General features: G+C 43.2%; 5 protein-coding genes and 1 long non-coding RNA gene across 8 annotated transcripts; 3 read left to right on the forward strand and 3 right to left on the reverse strand.

Annotated features, from left to right (window-relative positions):
* The first annotated feature begins 70 nt into the window (after positions 1 to 70).
* Positions 71 to 1,115, forward strand: LOC108154112 (39S ribosomal protein L47, mitochondrial). Its single transcript, XM_017284237.2, has 4 exons — positions 71 to 174; positions 241 to 514; positions 575 to 852; positions 910 to 1,115. The coding sequence occupies exons 1-4, from the start codon at positions 71 to 73 to the stop codon at positions 1,058 to 1,060; spliced, it is 807 nt and encodes a 268-aa protein (XP_017139726.1). The 3' UTR covers positions 1,061 to 1,115.
* On the reverse strand, positions 1,107 to 2,601 carry LOC108154106 (serum response factor-binding protein 1). The gene is made up of 2 exons (XM_017284229.2): positions 2,509 to 2,601; positions 1,107 to 2,451 (listed from the first exon to the last, which is right to left on the reverse strand). Exons 1-2 carry the CDS (start codon positions 2,536 to 2,538, stop codon positions 1,126 to 1,128), a joined length of 1,356 nt encoding a protein of 451 aa, XP_017139718.1. The 5' UTR covers positions 2,539 to 2,601; the 3' UTR covers positions 1,107 to 1,125.
* A 58-nt stretch (positions 2,602 to 2,659) lies between these two features.
* LOC108154114 (ras-like protein 1) lies at positions 2,660 to 5,190 on the forward strand. Its single transcript, XM_017284239.2, has 4 exons — positions 2,660 to 2,880; positions 3,575 to 3,795; positions 3,855 to 4,111; positions 4,197 to 5,190. The coding sequence occupies exons 2-4, from the start codon at positions 3,657 to 3,659 to the stop codon at positions 4,368 to 4,370; spliced, it is 570 nt and encodes a 189-aa protein (XP_017139728.1). The 5' UTR covers positions 2,660 to 2,880; positions 3,575 to 3,656; the 3' UTR covers positions 4,371 to 5,190.
* A 1,622-nt stretch (positions 5,191 to 6,812) lies between these two features.
* Positions 6,813 to 11,924, forward strand: LOC108154100 (heterogeneous nuclear ribonucleoprotein M). 2 transcript variants are annotated; one of them, XM_017284221.2, is made up of 5 exons: positions 6,817 to 6,993; positions 7,120 to 7,764; positions 9,135 to 9,273; positions 10,226 to 11,381; positions 11,459 to 11,924. In XM_017284221.2, exons 2-5 carry the CDS (start codon positions 7,130 to 7,132, stop codon positions 11,512 to 11,514), a joined length of 1,986 nt encoding a protein of 661 aa, XP_017139710.1. In that variant the 5' UTR covers positions 6,817 to 6,993; positions 7,120 to 7,129; the 3' UTR covers positions 11,515 to 11,924. The 2 variants fall into 2 exon arrangements, with proteins under 2 accessions (XP_017139711.1, XP_017139710.1); XM_017284222.2 differs by lacking the exons at positions 9,135 to 9,273; positions 11,459 to 11,924 and having other exon boundaries at positions 6,813 to 6,993; positions 10,226 to 10,419.
* Positions 11,925 to 12,250: 326 nt separating this feature from the next.
* LOC108154110 (SAP domain-containing ribonucleoprotein) lies at positions 12,251 to 13,547 on the reverse strand. Of its 2 annotated transcripts, none has more exons than XM_017284233.2 (2): positions 13,438 to 13,547; positions 12,251 to 13,382 (listed from the first exon to the last, which is right to left on the reverse strand). In XM_017284233.2, exons 1-2 carry the CDS (start codon positions 13,465 to 13,467, stop codon positions 12,462 to 12,464), a joined length of 951 nt encoding a protein of 316 aa, XP_017139722.1. In that variant the 5' UTR covers positions 13,468 to 13,547; the 3' UTR covers positions 12,251 to 12,461. The 2 variants fall into 2 exon arrangements, with proteins under 2 accessions (XP_017139722.1, XP_017139724.1); XM_017284235.2 differs by having other exon boundaries at positions 12,251 to 13,313; positions 13,438 to 13,522.
* A 970-nt stretch (positions 13,548 to 14,517) lies between these two features.
* Positions 14,518 to 17,142, reverse strand: LOC108154117. The gene is made up of 4 exons (XR_001774931.2): positions 17,065 to 17,142; positions 15,619 to 15,704; positions 15,488 to 15,565; positions 14,518 to 15,426 (listed from the first exon to the last, which is right to left on the reverse strand). It is a non-coding gene; the product is annotated as an uncharacterized LOC108154117 (long non-coding RNA).
* Positions 17,143 to 17,198: the final 56 nt, after the last annotated feature.

Below are 17,198 nucleotides of genomic sequence, written 5' to 3' on the forward strand. Positions count from 1 at the left end.
GGAACTTAGCCCACTTAGGCCCCTTTTTTTAAACAACATCGATGATATCGCAGAGCTCTGTTGACTGAAAATGTCGACTATTTTAAAGAAATGTTTTAATTTGGCTAAAACTGTGAGAACAGCGACGATAACGAGTCTTCTTACTGCTCCAAAGCAGCAATGGCAGGCCTTGAGGTGGGTTTAGGCAGTTTTAGTGATTTTATTGGCGTACGCTCATCTTTGTTTTTATGTAATACGTAGTGCTGCCGCCTTCCAAACGCCGCATGCTCAAATGATGCACACCAGCCCGATGCGGCATGGTCTGATGGAGTTCTTCGATGACCCCAAGCACTGGAGCGAGAACGATATAAAGGTGGGACGGGCCTGGAGGACGGATGAGCTGCGCATCAAATCCAACAAGGAGCTGCATCAGCTCTGGTTTATATTGCTGAAGGAACGGAATATGCTTCTTACTATGGAGCACGAATGCAATGACAAAATGGAGATCTTTCCCAGCCCCGAGCGAGTTGATAAGGTAACTGCCCAACCTTTAGCTTGTTGAGCATGTAAAATATAAAAAGCCATTTATTCATAGGTGAAAATTTCCATGGACAATCTTGAGAAAGTGGTGCGGGAACGCAACACGGCCTATCATTTGCTGGAAACGGGTGAAACAGGCGAGCGACCCCAGAAGAGGGTAAACAACGCGTTTGGCTTGCAGGTCAACTATAAATCCTGCGAGCATGTCCTGCCACCCTTCATGAACCTCAAATGGATAAAGTCCCGCAATATTGGCTTTGGCGGCAGGGCCGTGAATAGATTTCTGCTCAAGTACCGCGAGCAGCTTTACAATGCCAAGCGCAAGGCGAAGAAGTATGCCATGGTATAGCAACAAATAAAGACGATATCTAATAATATTCTTTGTTCCAGCCGCTCTCGCAACGAGGTAATGATGATTCTACGCCGCAATCCCAACTTTGATCTGGAAGTGCTGCGCCGTAAGTTCCCCGATGTGGATATCGACAAACTACGCAGTGCGGATAAGGCCCGAGGACACTATGTGCCGAAGGTTGGCGTCTAACTTTGCATTTTCAGTTATTTAGTCATTAAATCGAAAAAATACTGTGTAAATTGAACATCTTGACTTTAATCTTCGTCAAACTTAATTTTAGTTCCCTGGAAGGCGGCTATTTTTGGTTTCCACTTTTGTTTGGCAATCCAAGAGGGATGCATGCCTTCCATGGAAGTGGGAGCGGATGCAGGAGCAGGAGCAGGATGCTTAAAAGCTGGAATATCAATTTCTGCGGCTTGCCCGTCGTCACCAAACTTGATCTTTTTCCCCTTAAAGTGCCCGATAACTGGCTTCTGTTGCTGCTTGGCTATCCAGGATGGATGGAGGTCCTCTGTGGGTTTCTTTTTATTGATCTCCGGCCTCCGCTCCCTTTCCCCCCGGTTGTCGCTATGTCGGTGTTCGTTCCGCTGGCGCTTGGCAGGGTAAGGCATCGGTTCTTGCTCGTTTTCGCTTTCATTATCCTCTGAAAGAACCACAGCGGTGGATAAATACGGCTGACCAGATTCTGTGATGAAAAATGGATCTATGACATGCGTTGGACGATCTTTTTCAGCCGTGGTCTCCTCCTTTTCAATGCTCGGCTCCTTCTCTTGTGGTCGCTTTCGTGTCTTTTCTTTGACATCAATGGGTTTCGGACTAATTTCGGGCTTCCTATCCTTTTGCTGTTGCTTCTTTTCTCGTACCTTTGACTTTTCCTCTTCTTTGACATCAATGGGTTTTGGTTTAATTTCGGGCTTCTTTTCATTTTGCGTTTGCTTCTTTTCTCGAAGCTCTTTCTTCACCGAGGCCACTTTAGGAGTACGCTGAAGCTTTTCTTGTTTGGGTTTCTTCTCTTCCGCTGTTTCCACCTCACCAACCGCTGGCTCTGCCGCTGGCAATACATCTGTTCCAGCCACGTCTCTATCCACTTTGTTCTGCTCCAACCATTCTAGTCGGTTGCGCGTCTGGGCCTTCTGGTCTTTAAGTTCCTTGCGTTGTCTTTTCTTCGCCTCAGTGCGCTGCAGCTTCACGCGTCTCTTGCTCGTTTCCAGAATCTCTTCACGCCACTTGGAATCCTTGTCACTCTCCAGGCCCAAAGTCTGGCGAAATGTGTCAACCAGCGCTTTCATCAGTTTGTTGAGCCCCAGCATCGCAAGAACAACCTCATCTGGAGTGGACCGGCCATTGGTGAGCACTGCGTTCGGATTTTTACCATCCTGTAGGAGCAGCTGGCGCATTATGTCCAGACTCTTCAAAGCCTTCAGCTGGGCCACGCATTCGCTGCTTTTGCGCAAGCGTTCCTTGTGTTTCTCATCGTCCGGTCGTTTGGCCAGGACATCTTTGACATTCCTCAGCTTCTGAACGAGCTTGGAAACCGTTTGCGCACGTGCTTGCTGGATGACTTTCTTGTTGGTAATTACCTGTGTGTACGAACGGAGTAGTTACTATAAATAATACGTCTTTTTTCATTTATTTACCAAATTATTGAATTTCAGTTTATCAAGCATGGTACTGCAGCTGGAGAAACATTGAAGTTCCGCCTATCGCACCAAACTATTCACAATGTATATATCGATATATTGATTCAATATATATTTAACATCCCTAGCCAAAATGGCGACATAGTGCTGAAGAAGAAGCAGCAGCTGCAGAAATAAGTTACGAATTTATTGTTTTCTTTTAGTGGTAAAAGTTTAAAAGTCGCGTAATTGCCCGTAGTTGCGTTAAACCGTAAATTGTGACCCCGAAACGTGCCAAGTGAATGCGCTGCGCGGTTCCGCGAACGAAACTCGACAGACGCAAAGAAGAAAAACAAGGAGGAGCTAATAGAGAAGGCAGCAACAAAGAAGGTCTGCATTTGTGCAGCCCCGGCAGGAAAAAATCAGAACAACAACGTTCACAGCAATGTTCTGCATTAATTGGCTGCTTTTTAATTAATAAAATTGTGCAGTCCTCATCAATATTCCAAATCGTGACTATTCCGATGCTCGGACGCATGAAAATTAATATCCATAAAGAACCTGAGGGCTGCAACGCGCTTGAGTCATTGATCTCTTTTATTGTGTCTGTGTGCATACTCTGCCTACAGTGGCCGACAACAGTCTGCGTGCGACCCCTTGTTTTCAATTTCCTGTCTCCTGTCCTGCGTGATTTCATTCCACCTGGAGCGGGATATTGTGAGGCATGAATAGATGATTTTAATTACAAATATACATTAGCAATTATTTAGGTATACACATGCATGTACATATGTATGTATGTATGTAGGTATAATGGATAAAAATCTGATATCACCGAATATGAACTTATAGCCTTTCTTTATTTTCGTTTTTTGTGATACGTTTTTGAAGTTGAAGTTCTGTTGGCATCTGTAACCTTTTTCTCTCCAAAATGGGGTCGTGCGCACAAATTTGTCCGCCACTGTATGCATCTGTGGTAGAATAATATGGAAGCCAAGCGGATACAGTCTTGCATTAATTTGTGCCTAATTATGCGTTTAATTTATTTTAATCATTTTTAATTATTAATTTACTTTACTTGCAGCCCTGCGGAGACATAGACATCCAGACACCACAAGCACCCCCAAAGACTGCAGACACAACGGCTAATCAAAAGCGGAATACAAATGACGGAATACAAATTGGTTGTTGTTGGTGCGGGAGGCGTTGGCAAATCGGCGTTGACCATCCAGCTAATTCAGAATCATTTTGTTGACGAATACGATCCCACAATCGAGGACTCGTACCGAAAGCAAGTGGTCATTGGTGAGTTTTTTCACTCGCTGCGGAGTGTGACATGTTCTCTGATGGCTATGATTTGGCAGATGGAGAAACCTGCCTTCTGGACATCTTGGATACCGCTGGACAGGAGGAGTACTCGGCAATGCGGGATCAGTATATGCGCACGGGCGAGGGCTTCCTGTTAGTCTTTGCGGTAAATAGTGCAAAATCCTTTGAAGACATCGGCACATACCGCGAGCAGATCAAACGAGTCAAGGATGCCGAGGAGGTGCCAATGGTGCTAGTGGGCAATAAGTGTGACTTGACCACGTGGAACGTTAAAAACGAACAGGCAAGAGAGGTGAGTGGTGGTCAGTCGAGTAGCTCGTAACTCGCATCGTTGGATAGATCATTTTTAAATACTCTTTTTTTTTTTTACTCTCAAGGTGGCCAAACAATACGGCATTCCATACATTGAGACATCAGCCAAGACGCGCATGGGCGTTGATGATGCATTTTACACACTCGTGCGCGAGATCCGAAAGGACAAGGACAACAAGGGGCGAAGGGGTCGTAAACTTAATAAGCCGAATCGTAGATTTAAATGTAAAATTCTCTAAACGGGCTTGCAGTGGTTTATTAACTTTTTATTTTGTTCAATGTCGCCTGTTGTCTGTCTGTCTGTATGTATTCAGTGCTGTTTTCGTTGGGCAATCGTGTCAATGATCGTGACAGGATTGTGGATCCCCCGCGAGTGCAGCAGAATAAAAGCACACACACAGAACGAAAGCACACACATTTGTATGGGAGCGAGTTAGTCGGTGCAATTGTCAGATGAAGAGAAGAATTGTAATTAATTTAAGTAACTAGAGTTTTATGTACGGTGAAATGATTTTTGTGAATGTGTGTGTTTTGTGTCGTTTGAAAGGCTGCGTGGCGCCCTTTTAAGAGTATTAACAATAACGAAAATGAAAACGAAGGAAAGCGAAACGAAATGAAATGAATATGTACCTCTCTACATATAACTATGAATACTGTTGTAACTGCCTTGGTTCAGCTGCTTTAACCATTTGTTTTCAATCACCACCAACCACTAAACTGGAGTCAATGTCGTTTGTATTTTACCGTAGAGGAGACGGAGAATCTGATCTGTGCTAAACTCCGATACATATACCGCTATGCATGCAAGACTAGTTCTAATTACTCTAATTCCTTGAGCTCTGTTGTAAATGGTTTGTTTTAATGCGTTTTTAGCGTAGCCCGTCTTCTGATTCAAATTTTCTCACACATATACGCACGAACAGAATTCCATTAGTATTTTTCACTAGTAAAGAACAAACAAAACATATGAAACGAACGGCAAAGTAATTTTCGCACAAACGAGCCGGTTTGCTTGTCTATGCTGCCCAAACTAAATAAATTTATGTTCATTAAACACAATCAATTGTTGTGGTGCTATAACGCAAACATTTAATTCATATGAGTTGTTCTTAGAAAGCATTTCTTTCTACCTACCTTATTGACAGATCAATCAGAGAGAAAACAAGCAGCCAATTAAATTTACATTATATAGTTTGCTTTAAGCTTTTTATACATACATTTAATATTTAATTTTTTTGTATTAATTTTTGCCATACAAAAAGGAACGAAATAAAACGATTGTGTGTACTATTTAAACAGAAAAATAGTTTTGTTTTTCTCTGCTTTTTAAACACTGAAATATATTTAAATGACAAACCTGCATATATTTGAATGAACCGGTATATACGTATGTGTCTACCACATCGTCTAGATATGGGCAATTTAAATGATCGAAAATTAATAATAAATCGAATGAAACAGATTCAAAGTTCAAATAATAATGAATAATAATTCAATGGTATACTTTACCAAAAATAAAAAATAAAAACGGAAACATTTTCCTCGCCGAAATGAGAAGTAAATCATATTTTATACAACAAAACGAATCAACCCAACCCCAAGTTTGGCTTGGGCAACAATAGTTTGAGTCGTGCTAACAGCCTTGATCTTTAAAAAAAACTTTATTTTGTTCTGTTTTTAGTTTTTTAAAACGGCCAAAACGTTAACTGTCAACTGTTTTAATCCTTGTCGCTGACATTAAAAAAAGTTAGATTTGGCGCGCACCACTCGTAACCAGTCGATAGTATCGATAACCGAATTTGAATCGGGTAAGGACCTCTTTTACCCGATTGACAGCAATGAGTCCCATTCCATGCACACATACCCTGGGGGAAATGGATGTTATAGAATTGTGAATATGTTTGTTATCCCAGGCAAAACCAATTTATTTTCAATATATTTTAATATTATTCAATATTATTTAATATTATTTTCAATATTACAACGATATTTTAAAGCTTATTGTCTTCTTGTAGGGACCAAGAATAGGTATCAGGATCGAGATATATATATACAAAACACTCATCATATACATGAATATGTCTAAAAAAGGTCAATTTGAGAAGAGGTCTTTATTAGTTACGTTTTATCTTCATATCAATATATACACCTTCATATACAATTAACAAAATAGGGTATATAAAGGCCTATACTACGGCTTACACGCAATATAGCGACTCTTTTTTTGTTGATCTTTTTCGTTTAAACCTTTTTTTACAATAAATACAATAAAAGCAAGGATTAAAAACTATCCAATCTTGAAGAAAATTTATTCATCAACGGCCTAAAGTTATGTGGGCATGGCTAAATGTTCTATATAGCTAGTAATATTCGACGGAATATCAAAAACGAGGAATATGTGTAATAGGACTTGAGTTGGTCAGTATATTAACGGTATAATTTTAAAATGTGACGGTATATTTTGGTATTTGTCTGAGGGTCGGACCGTATATTTTATCGATAAGTCCGCGGTCACACTGCTAGCGCCATTTTTGAAAAACCCCAGGAAAGTGTGCGTTTGAAGTCGTTGAACTGTTTAAATATAGGGGGCTTAAGTGGGCTAAGTTCGGTTTTTCATCGCTATATTTACGATATATGCTGACACGATACCGATATACATCGGTATTCTTGATTGATAGTTCCGTGGCCATATCACAATGTGATAATCACATCACTAGCGCCACTTTTTGCAAAAAGAACTCCAGGAAAGTGTGCGTTTATTGATAAATTGTTGGCCTTCGATATAGCCAAATACTTGATTTAATAGCTTGGACAAAGGAAGCAGCGTTTTGTTCGTGTTCCTGCAGAAAAATCATCAAAAAGGTAAATTATGTAAACAATATGCAAAGCAAATCCAATGGAGTCGGTCGCCATTTTGTTTTTCCTGACGCCGCTGCAGAAAAAATGTTCTGTACATGACGAAAAGTAAATGGTTTGTTAAATTTGCAGTCCAACAACCATGAATATGGATGCGAACAATGCAGTGGAGAATCGGGAGAAGGAGCGCGACCGTCGCGGCCGTGGCGCCCGAGGATCTCGGTTCTCTGATGCCGATGGAAATGGAAATGGAAATGCCGGTGGCGGTGGCGGTGGCAATATTGGCGGCGGGGGTGGAGGTGGTGGCGGCAACAATGTCCGAGACAGAAGCCGCGAACGGCGCAATTGCCGAGTCTACATCTCGAACATTCCCTACGACTATCGGTGGCAAGACCTGAAAGATCTGTTCCGACGCATCGTCGGCTCCATTGAGTACGTGCAGCTGTTCCACGACGAGAGCGGCAAGGCACGCGGCTGTGGCATTGTCGAGTTCAAAGACCCCGAAAACGTGCAAAAAGCCATGGAAAAGATGAATCGATATGAGGTCAACGGCCGTGAGTTAGTCGTCAAGGAGGATCATGGCGAGCAGCGCGATCAATACGGAAGGATTGTCCGTGATGGCGCCGGCGGTGGCGGTGGAAATGTCGGCGGCGGCGGAGGAGGTGGCAACAACGGCGGTGGCAACAACGGCGGTGGCGGAGGAGGCGGCGGCAGTGGTCGCGACCACATGGACGACCGGGACCGCGGCGGCTTCTCCAGACGCGACGATGACAGATTGTGAGTACTTTATGTGTTCGTCTATCTCTATTGTTTTTCTCGATGTTCTAAGCAGGAAAGCAAGGTTCGTAGCACGCAAAAAGTATTGAATCCTTACACACTTCTCAATCGGCAGTCGTTTCTATGAAGGCAAATCAATCGAATCGTATCAATCTGCAGAAGCGGTTTTTGTATCCACCCACGAGTACGAGTACACGGATACTTCGCATACTTGTCGAGCGTAGGCTCTAGGAAGAACTCTTATCATCATTTATTTATCTGCCATACAATTCCAAAAACTGTACACTAGGATCTTTAAAATACCAAATACTCTTAAAATACCTGCCACGAATTGAAAAACTTATCATTAAAAGGATTTTCGGATTTGTCCAGCGTAGGTTGTAGGCTCTTTTACTTACCATAAACGTACGAGTATCTGCTATGAATATTCCATTCCCATATTTTTGTCCAGCTTAGGCTATAGAATATATTACCTACTGTTGAGAGGATTCCGAACTGTAAAACGTATGTCATAGGGTTCCATGAACAGTTGTACATTTAAAGGATTTGTGTCGGATATCTGTCGAGCGTAGGCTGGTAGATCTTTTACCTTTCGTTATTGCAGCAGTTCCGCAGGGAATTATTTTTCTATTTCCAGTCGAAGTAAGAGTACAGATAGTCTTCTATTGCAAGAGCTACCGTATAATCATATTCATATGTAGACTAGGATGATGGCAAGTCAATCGCAATCGCATTTTTGCGCGTGAAAAGAGAAGTTAATTTTCCAGTAGAAGAACTTTTATATTATGAATGGGCTACTACCAGAGACTTTAATCAAATAGGATCTGCAGTTGATTTTGTATTTGTCCTATATTGCTATGGGTTTTGAAGTAGCATAACTTTTTGATCGAGAATTTATTTCCGGCTCGCACTACTGTGAAGAAAGATCAGAAAGGCACTTTCTAATATATGCTACCTATGGAACATGGTCTCGTCTCGGCATGTAAATATTCTGTTAGGTAGTGTGGGACGGAGGAGGAAGGAAATAAACGTTTAAGGAGGAGACTGCGACTGCGACTCCGACTCGTTTTGTCATCGGTATCGGAATCAAAATCTTCTCAGCTGAAATTGTATTTCGAAGATAGACAACATTTACATCAGTGCATAATTATTTTCCATCATTTGCAAAGCTGCTATTATATCAACTAAGGAATTGTGTGTGATGCGGTGCGATGTTTGATAGAAGAATGGGAAGGAAGGTAACAAACAACTTTTAGACGTCTGCAATCGTGCCGGCTTTCTTGGCATCTCTCTCATTCTGTCGTAGCTGAAGCTTATCCTTGCTATCCTTTTGTTATTTTTCTCTCTGGATCTTTGGCTTCTTTTTCTAGATCTGGGCGTAATAATTTTAACATGATGTCAAATGATTATAATAATTCGTCGAATTACAATTTGTATGGGCTTTCTGCTTCGTTTTTGGAGAGTCTGGGCATAAGTGGACCTTTGCATAATAAGGTTTTTGTTGCTAATGTGAGTATATAGTAATTTTAATTTCCAATAATTCCAATATGTATTCTGTATTCGACCTGTACCCGAACCGAACCGCACGGCAAAAGATGTGCGGAGTGTGCTCTGCTGTGCATATGGAAGTTTCTTATGGGGTCTCGTCTGTTTCGTATTTATAACCCACCCAAACATAGGCCATATTTTTGGGGCTCTGTTTATTTTTCCTGCCCCTCGTACTGCTGATATTTAAACTGAAGAATAACTGAAGACTGCAACCCTTTAATCCCTTTAGTTTTGATCACGAGCATCCCCCGAATGCGGGTTTGGAAATGATTTACTTTCTAAACTGCCCAAGAAATAGTTGTTCTGGATCATGTTTGCGCATAGAGTATTGGATAAAACATAGATTATTGGACAATGTCTAATAATATAAGGAGCTTCATTCGTACTTTGGTGTCTAAAAAAATTCAATTAAAAAAAATAAGAGAGTAATTTCGAGATTCTCCTTACCCTCCAAAAGAGCAACGGCATTGCTGTCTCCAACAAATTTCGTGTTTCCAAATCAACATTTAAAGATTTGTTTTAAAATTATTGGGCTTTTCAAACAACCTCTGTCCTCTGTCATTATTCTATAGACAGAAAGGTAATGGTGTGTCCTTCGCGTGTCCTATTTCCTATTCCGTCATTTTGTTCATCAAATGGGTTATAAATATGAAGCAGTTGCGGTTCGTACGGCAGTTCAAACGTCGACTTCTTCGTCTTGGGCTATCGACTATTTTGCTTCCAGTCAACTGGAATCAAGGCTGGAATGATTCAGTGTGTCCCTGGTCCTGATCCTGCTCCTGCTCCTGATATTGTTATCTTTTCGCAGCAAAGCTTCTGGTCTTCAAGGTCGGCTTTTGATACGATTTCAGGGGCCGAGATACATGTATATGTAGATTGCACGTGACTAATTCGTTTCAAACACTCTCTTCAGCTGGACTACAAGGTGGATAACAAGAAGCTCAAGCAGGTGTTCAAGCTGGCCGGCAAAGTGCAGACCGTGGATCTGTCCCTGGACAAGGAGGGCAATAGTCGCGGCTTTGCTGTGATCGAATACGATCATCCCGTGGAGGCAGTGCAGGCCATTTCCATGCTGGATCGTCAGATGCTCTTCGATAGACGCATGACCGTTCGTCTGGATCGTATTCCGGACAAGGGTGAGGGTGTCAAACTGCCCGAGGGACTGGGCGGTGTGGGCATTGGCCTAGGTCCGAACGGTGAGCCACTGAAGGACGTGGCCCACAATCTGCCCAACGGCGGAAACCAAGGCCAGGGCCAGCTGTTGGGAAATGTTCAGCAAGGCGGACAGCTGGGCTCTGTGGCTGCTGGCCAGGGAGGCGGTGGCGTTAGCAATGCCAGCAATCTTCTGGGTAGCCTGACGGGAGTGATGTTCGGCAACAATGCCTCGTCCATCCAGCCCACCCCTGTGGCCCCAGTGCAGAAGCCCAATCTGGGCAACAACTCGGGCGCCGGCGGGCTGAACTTGAACAATCTGAACCCCAGCCTTCTGGCCGCTGTGGTCGGCAATCTGGGAAACCAAGGTGGCAGCCTATCCAATCCTCTGCTCACTTCATCCCTCAACAACTTGGGCCTCAGCCTGGGCAACTCTGGCGGCAATGATGATCCCATTTCTTCGGGCATCGTGGGTCTTTCCAATAACTATAGTAGCGGCGGCAGTGGAGGTGGCAATAACTACAGCTCTGGCGGAAACAATCCCTACAGTGGCGGCGGAGTTACCGGCGGGAACGTTGGATATAATGCTTACAGCAGCTCTGGGGGTGTTGGCGGCGGCAATGGAGGAGGCGGCTTGGGCAACCAGCAGGACGGCAACGACTACAATTCTGGCAACAATCTGGACATTTTTGGCGGCGGTAGCAATGTGGGCAATGCCAATTCTGGTGCTGGCAACGCAGGGGCTGGCTCTCGCAAATCGGATACGATTATCATTAAGAATGTGCCCATGAGCTGCACCTGGCAGACGCTGCGCGACAAGTTCCGTGAGATTGGGGATGTCAAGTTTGCCGAAATACGTGGAAATGATGTGGGTGTTGTGCGATTTTTCAAAGAGCGCGATGCCGAGTTGGCTATAGGTAAGTCTTTTGCAATTATGGACTGAAAGTGCAGGTGAACTAATTGTGGTTTCTTCTACCCTGTTCCCCCTTTGCAGCGCTCATGGATGGCTCTCGTCTAGATGGTCGCAACATTAAAGTAACGTACTTTTAAGTTAGCGGTTTAAGTTTAAAGTGTATTTACTCTGTAATAGTTAAGCGAAAAAACATGAAAATGAACCACAGCCGCCGAGCGCCGCATTGTTTGATGACCAATGAACGGACTTTCTTTATTCCACAAGCAATACAGCCATGCAGCCATACAGGCATATGTATGTGAGGCACAGACACAGAAGATTTCATCCCATATACATTTTATTCTCGTATAACTTTTATATATATATAAATTCATATTATTATGTACTCTAATATTAAAATAACTGACGTTCCAAAACCACAGCCCACAAATCCGAAGACGCAATTCTAATGTTATTTCTAAGCGATTGAATTACAGCCAATAAAACAATGTAAAATCCCATTGTTAAACATTGTTCACGTTCAAGTTAACAATTTGTGGAGTACGAATGTTAGTTGAAATGTTTTATTATACTCAAGGAAGTAAGGATTGGATTGTACAAGTTATTGATCTCGGAGCCTTTTAGATATTTAAGCCCTCGTCTGCAGGCATGGCTCCGTCTCTCTCAACGAGGCCTTAAGGGCAGTAAAGGCATGGTTTCCATGACACTGCCACTGCTCTTTCACCCACCGCTCGGTAAGTACAGTTCACACCCGGAAAAAAACAAAAAATAATCCCACCATCGTAGTCGCTCCCCAGATATAGAACATCTCAGATTCTCTACGTCTATAGCACTATTGATCATGTCCGTCTGAACTCTCTTAAAGCAGTAAAATACATTTGTATAGTCGCATAACAACATTGGGTTTGCGGTGGGGTGACATTTTGTGGAATAGTAATGTTGAAATGTTATCTTTTTATTTATAATGGTTTCTTAATCTCTACAAGCATGAGTGACTTGAATGGTCATACTATAAGACTGTCTACAGGGTTTCGGTCCATGAGGATTCCATCGCTTGTGTAAATGGGAAAGGTATACGATGTTCCTACTTTGTGGGAGCGGCTGCCGGCGCAGTCTTGAAACGTTCCAAGCGTGCGCGCGCCTTCTCAGAGTAAATGGCCTTTGACTCTGGCGTAGCAGCAGCAGTAGCTGGAGTCCAAGAAGCCTCAACTGCTGTGCCAAAACGCTCCTTGCGCTTCAGCAGGCGCTCGTCGGCCAGTGTCTTTGTGGTCTTCTCGGGAACCACACAGCCAAAGCGTTCGGCGCGACGCTTAAGAGCTTCCTTTTGCTTTTCGTCCGTTTCCTTGTTTCCTTTATTAGCCAAAATTGATGCGCTCGAGGACTTGTTAATTTCAGTAGCAATAGACGCAGTTGCGATAGTGGGGGTGATGCCGAATTTCTTGGCCCGGAGGTTCAAACGTTCTTCTGCGGTTAGTTCAGTGAGCTTCTTGTCCGCGGACTTTTCGCCTTCCTTGCTTCCTCCAACTAAAATGGGGATGCGTTTGGTTTTGGTTGGAGTTTCCTCTGGCGCATCCTTATTAGCTGTGGGAGACCCGTTCTCCTTGGATGCAATGGTGGGCGTCGTTTTACAGCCTTCTGTGGTCGATAACAGCTGAGAGTTATTTCTTTTGAGCACAATCTTTTTGGCAGGCAGGGCTGCTGTTGCAATCGTTTCCTCGTTGAGGGCGCTGTGTCCATCCAACAGCAAGTCGGGTACTATTGCAGCTGTCGGCGTGCCCACCGGGCTCTTGAGTAGCTCATCGTCATCGTGCTCGTCCCCCAGCAGCTTGTCCTCATCATCGTCGGCCAGGGAAACGTCATCATCGTCTATGGCATCTGCTACGGCGCTGTCGTCAAGCGAGATATCACCCTCCAACAGGGCCGTCTGCAAGCGATCCTGCAATTCATTTTTGTTTCCATTAACAGGCAGCCCACGCATTTTCAGCTCGCGCTTCAAATCAGCAACCTTAGGGACGCAAGCAATTAGTTGCATTTTTTTATGGCTTAGCTGGTCAACTCACCTTCATTTTGGTAACGTCGCTTTCCGGCATTTTTCGCTGTTTTTTGCTATTGACAAATGTGAACTAGAGAACTAGCGATGGCACTATCGGCACTATCGATGGTGCCAACTGTCGATTCATGTTCAAATCGTCTCTGATAAGAGGACTCGCCTTAAGGAACAAAATATTAATATGTTCCTTTTCTTAAACGAGGTGGAACGTTGTGAGTTGCTGCGGACTAAGTCAGTATGGCTCTCCTCCGGCAGACGCCGCTAATATTGAACCACACGACAAAGAGTGCGTGCGAGAGAGACAGAAAATCAGTCTGAGCGTGACGTCGGGCGCTGCGTAGCCACTGAAAATTGATTTCTTGCTTTTGGCTACAAAAATGATCCGATCTGATCCAGATTCAGCAATCTGATAGATATGGTCATTATCTATGATTCTGCGTTTTTAGTTTTCTCGAATGTGCAATATTGTGGATGCAACAGATTTTCGTCTTTTGTGGGGGCGGAAGGGGGTGGGGCGAAATTCTGAGATATACGTTTTATAGTGAGATCTAACAGAAGTGCGGATACCAAATTTGGTTACTCTAGCCTTACTCGGACGGACGGACGGACAGACGGACAGACAGACAGGGCTCAATCGACTCGGCTATTGATGCTGATCAAGAATATATATACTTTATGGGGTCGGAAACGATTCCTTCTGGACGTTACACACATCCACTTTTACCACAAATCTAATATACCCCAATACTCATTTTGAGTATCGGGTATAATAAGAATTTCTGGCTTATAAAGAAGTAATATTGCTTAAAACAAATAATTAAATTTAAAAAAAATTCTGTAACTCAGCTCGAAAACTATCTATAGACTATCGATGTTTTTATAAAAACTATCGTTCATTATCGATAGTGCCAACCGAAATAAGACGCTATATTTTTAAAATATACCGACTAAAATATACTGACTAAATCAAGTTATATTTTACATATTCCTCGTTTTTAATATTCCGTGGAATAAAATAGCTAGATAAAATATTTTGCCATGCCCAAATAATTTTATCCGAGCAATGAATTAATTTTTTACTTAACTGGCTTATTGTAAACACTTGCTTTTATTGGATTGATAAAATTAACAAAATATACCACTATATACCGATGAAAAACACAATCTTAGCTCACCTAACCCGCCTCTATTTGAAAAGGCGACCAACTTGGGTTAAACCACGGAAAATCCAGTACAAACCCAAACCAAAAATGTAAAAATAAGTTTATATGGACATATTATAAGTGGTGTATACCAGTCCGTCCTGGGTCAGTAAAACTGACCAATATGGCATGAAGGCAGAAACGACCACGGACAGAATGTTTGGATGTGTCGTGTTAATATTCCCCAATAGTTGAGGCATATTCACCCTTAGCGACACTCTTGTCTCTAGTTTTCAACTATTCAACCAAACATTCAGGGCTGGGCCAAAGTTCACTTTTCGCCAAAAAACATTCTGAATCTGTTTCAGCTCCTGAATATGAAAATCACGTACATTTTCCGTTGGGTTCACCTTTTCAATGGTTGGGAAATGCAGTTCCAATCACCACCATAAGTCGATCAAAGTAGAGTATATAAGTACATCATTTAAAAGTATGGAATAAGACTCATTGTTCAAAGAAAGCGAAAAAGAGTGCATTAACCGATTTGAAAAGAGCCAATAACCGTTTCGAAGGAAGCAGCTCGGCCATCGATACTATCGACTGGATAATCGATGGAGCTGCGCGCCAAAGTCGAATTGTGTGAAAGTGAATGAGAGTCAAGTGATTTAGAGTGGGAAACACTTCCTGCGACTGTGCAGACACGTGTGATTGCGCATGGCATGGATGTCGGCGATCTGCGGCAGACGCTGCAGCTCCGCGGAACGACGACGTTGACAGTGATCCGGATCGCAGAGTGTTCAGCCTAAAACGCGGTAATGTTGATCTCCTGCAAGATGTGCATGGAAACAAGGGGTTTCCTGTAGAGAGGAAACAGGAGATTAAACATGGGTCCAGAGGATCGCCATACTCGTTGCTAACTTGTCCTAAGTTGGCCAAGAGGCTGACCTTTGTGCCATTTGCCAGCGAACGCTTGATGCAGTGAACTCTTCTTTCGATCTGGAAGAAATTAAAAAAGGATAAGGGGCGCTCAGCATCTTGGTAATCCTTACCTAGTAAATATAATGCGCGATCGGATATTCTTGACGGACAGCGGGCAGCCTTTCGTATTTTAAAATGTTCATTGGCGTGAATTAAACTAACAAAATATCAAAAATTTAATTATTCAATCAGCTTTAATAGTGTCATATCAGCCAGATTTGAACAGTGTCATATCAGTCAGCTTTATTAGTTTCATAGCTTCTGACCCTTAAGTCAGTGCTAACACTGAAGGCGCCAATTTGAGACGCCAATTCGGCAATAAATAAACAATCGTATCTCACATTTTGTTAGATTTTTTAGATTCGCATATCAACTACCTGGAACTGAAAGGCTTTATTCCAGAACACTCGTATAACTTTGTACTGTGGATTGTTATTGGATCTCATAATATTTGTTTTTGTCACTTCAATTTCGGTCGCCCTCCCCCTCATGTTCTCGCCGATGCGGACGGAGACGGATCCCGTAGATAAGATATAATATATGAGTGCCGTTCAGAAATAGCACCCGTACACCCTACACTCCACCCATCGCCCGAGCAAACGCAAGCCCCGACCGGAAACGGGAAATGGAAACGCAATGCAATATTATCTTTTGTCGCCTGTTTCTGATGCTATTCTTAATCCCTGTCCGTCCCTTCAGCGAATCGGATTCGTTGTGTCTGGCGCTGAAGACACTGGTGCATGGCCTTGAGAACAGTGCAGTTTTCTCGCTTACATCAATTCAACGTTCGCCAAGTGCTCCTAGTAGCTGCACCTGCTGGCTCTCCTTTAGGTACGCCTACCCATTGCTCCTTTTTTCGTCTCTCTTGGTATTTCCATCCCCACGCTCCCTGTTTCTCCGTCGCAACTGCACACATGGCATGGTTGCAACATGCTCAGATGCAGAGGCAGATGCTGGCGTAAGTAAGTTCGAGTGGCTGTACCTAATTGGCACTGCTGCACATTCATATTTATTAATAATTTTCCGGCACTTCTGTTTGCTTTGACCGCCAGGCTTGGAGGTCGCAGCCTTTGTCACTTAACCCTCGTGCCTCCAAAGAGTGGCACGGCCAGTGCAGTGGTAGTTCTAATTAATGTAATGCTCCATCAACGTGTTTCCTAATTGAACTCATTTGCCGCCGTTCCACATAATAAACGCCACGCCACTCTTTTGGTCATACTCGTAGACGGACAAGCCAAGTATGGTGTTCTTAGCTTTAATTACAGTTACAGCCGCCCGTCACAAAGCTTTGGGCACACACGCACTCGCTGGACAATGCCGTTGATTAATGGCTTATGACAGATATTTGAGTTTGGGCTTGGACAGAGCCAAGCAGAGGGATTACGCAAGCGGATTTACTCTGTTCTGTCCGGTTCTCTGCAAAGATACTCGTACAATTCGTTCCCTCAAACATTTTAAACCCTTTTACAAAGCGTAACCCCTGCGTAACCAGAAGTTAAGTTCCTTTCCTTCCTTACCATCGATCCTCACTACGGTGGCAGAGGCATTTTTGCAAAGTATCTCAACTCTGTTCTGCGTGTAAACAATGACTAATTGATAAGTGCAATCGGCTGATAAACTCTTATTTCAAGTAACATTTCTCTCACTCACT

The sequence above is a fragment of the Drosophila miranda genome, chromosome 2, assembly GCF_003369915.1.
Source record: "Drosophila miranda strain MSH22 chromosome 2, D.miranda_PacBio2.1, whole genome shotgun sequence".
In the NCBI taxonomy this organism is placed as follows: domain Eukaryota; kingdom Metazoa; phylum Arthropoda; class Insecta; order Diptera; family Drosophilidae; genus Drosophila; species Drosophila miranda.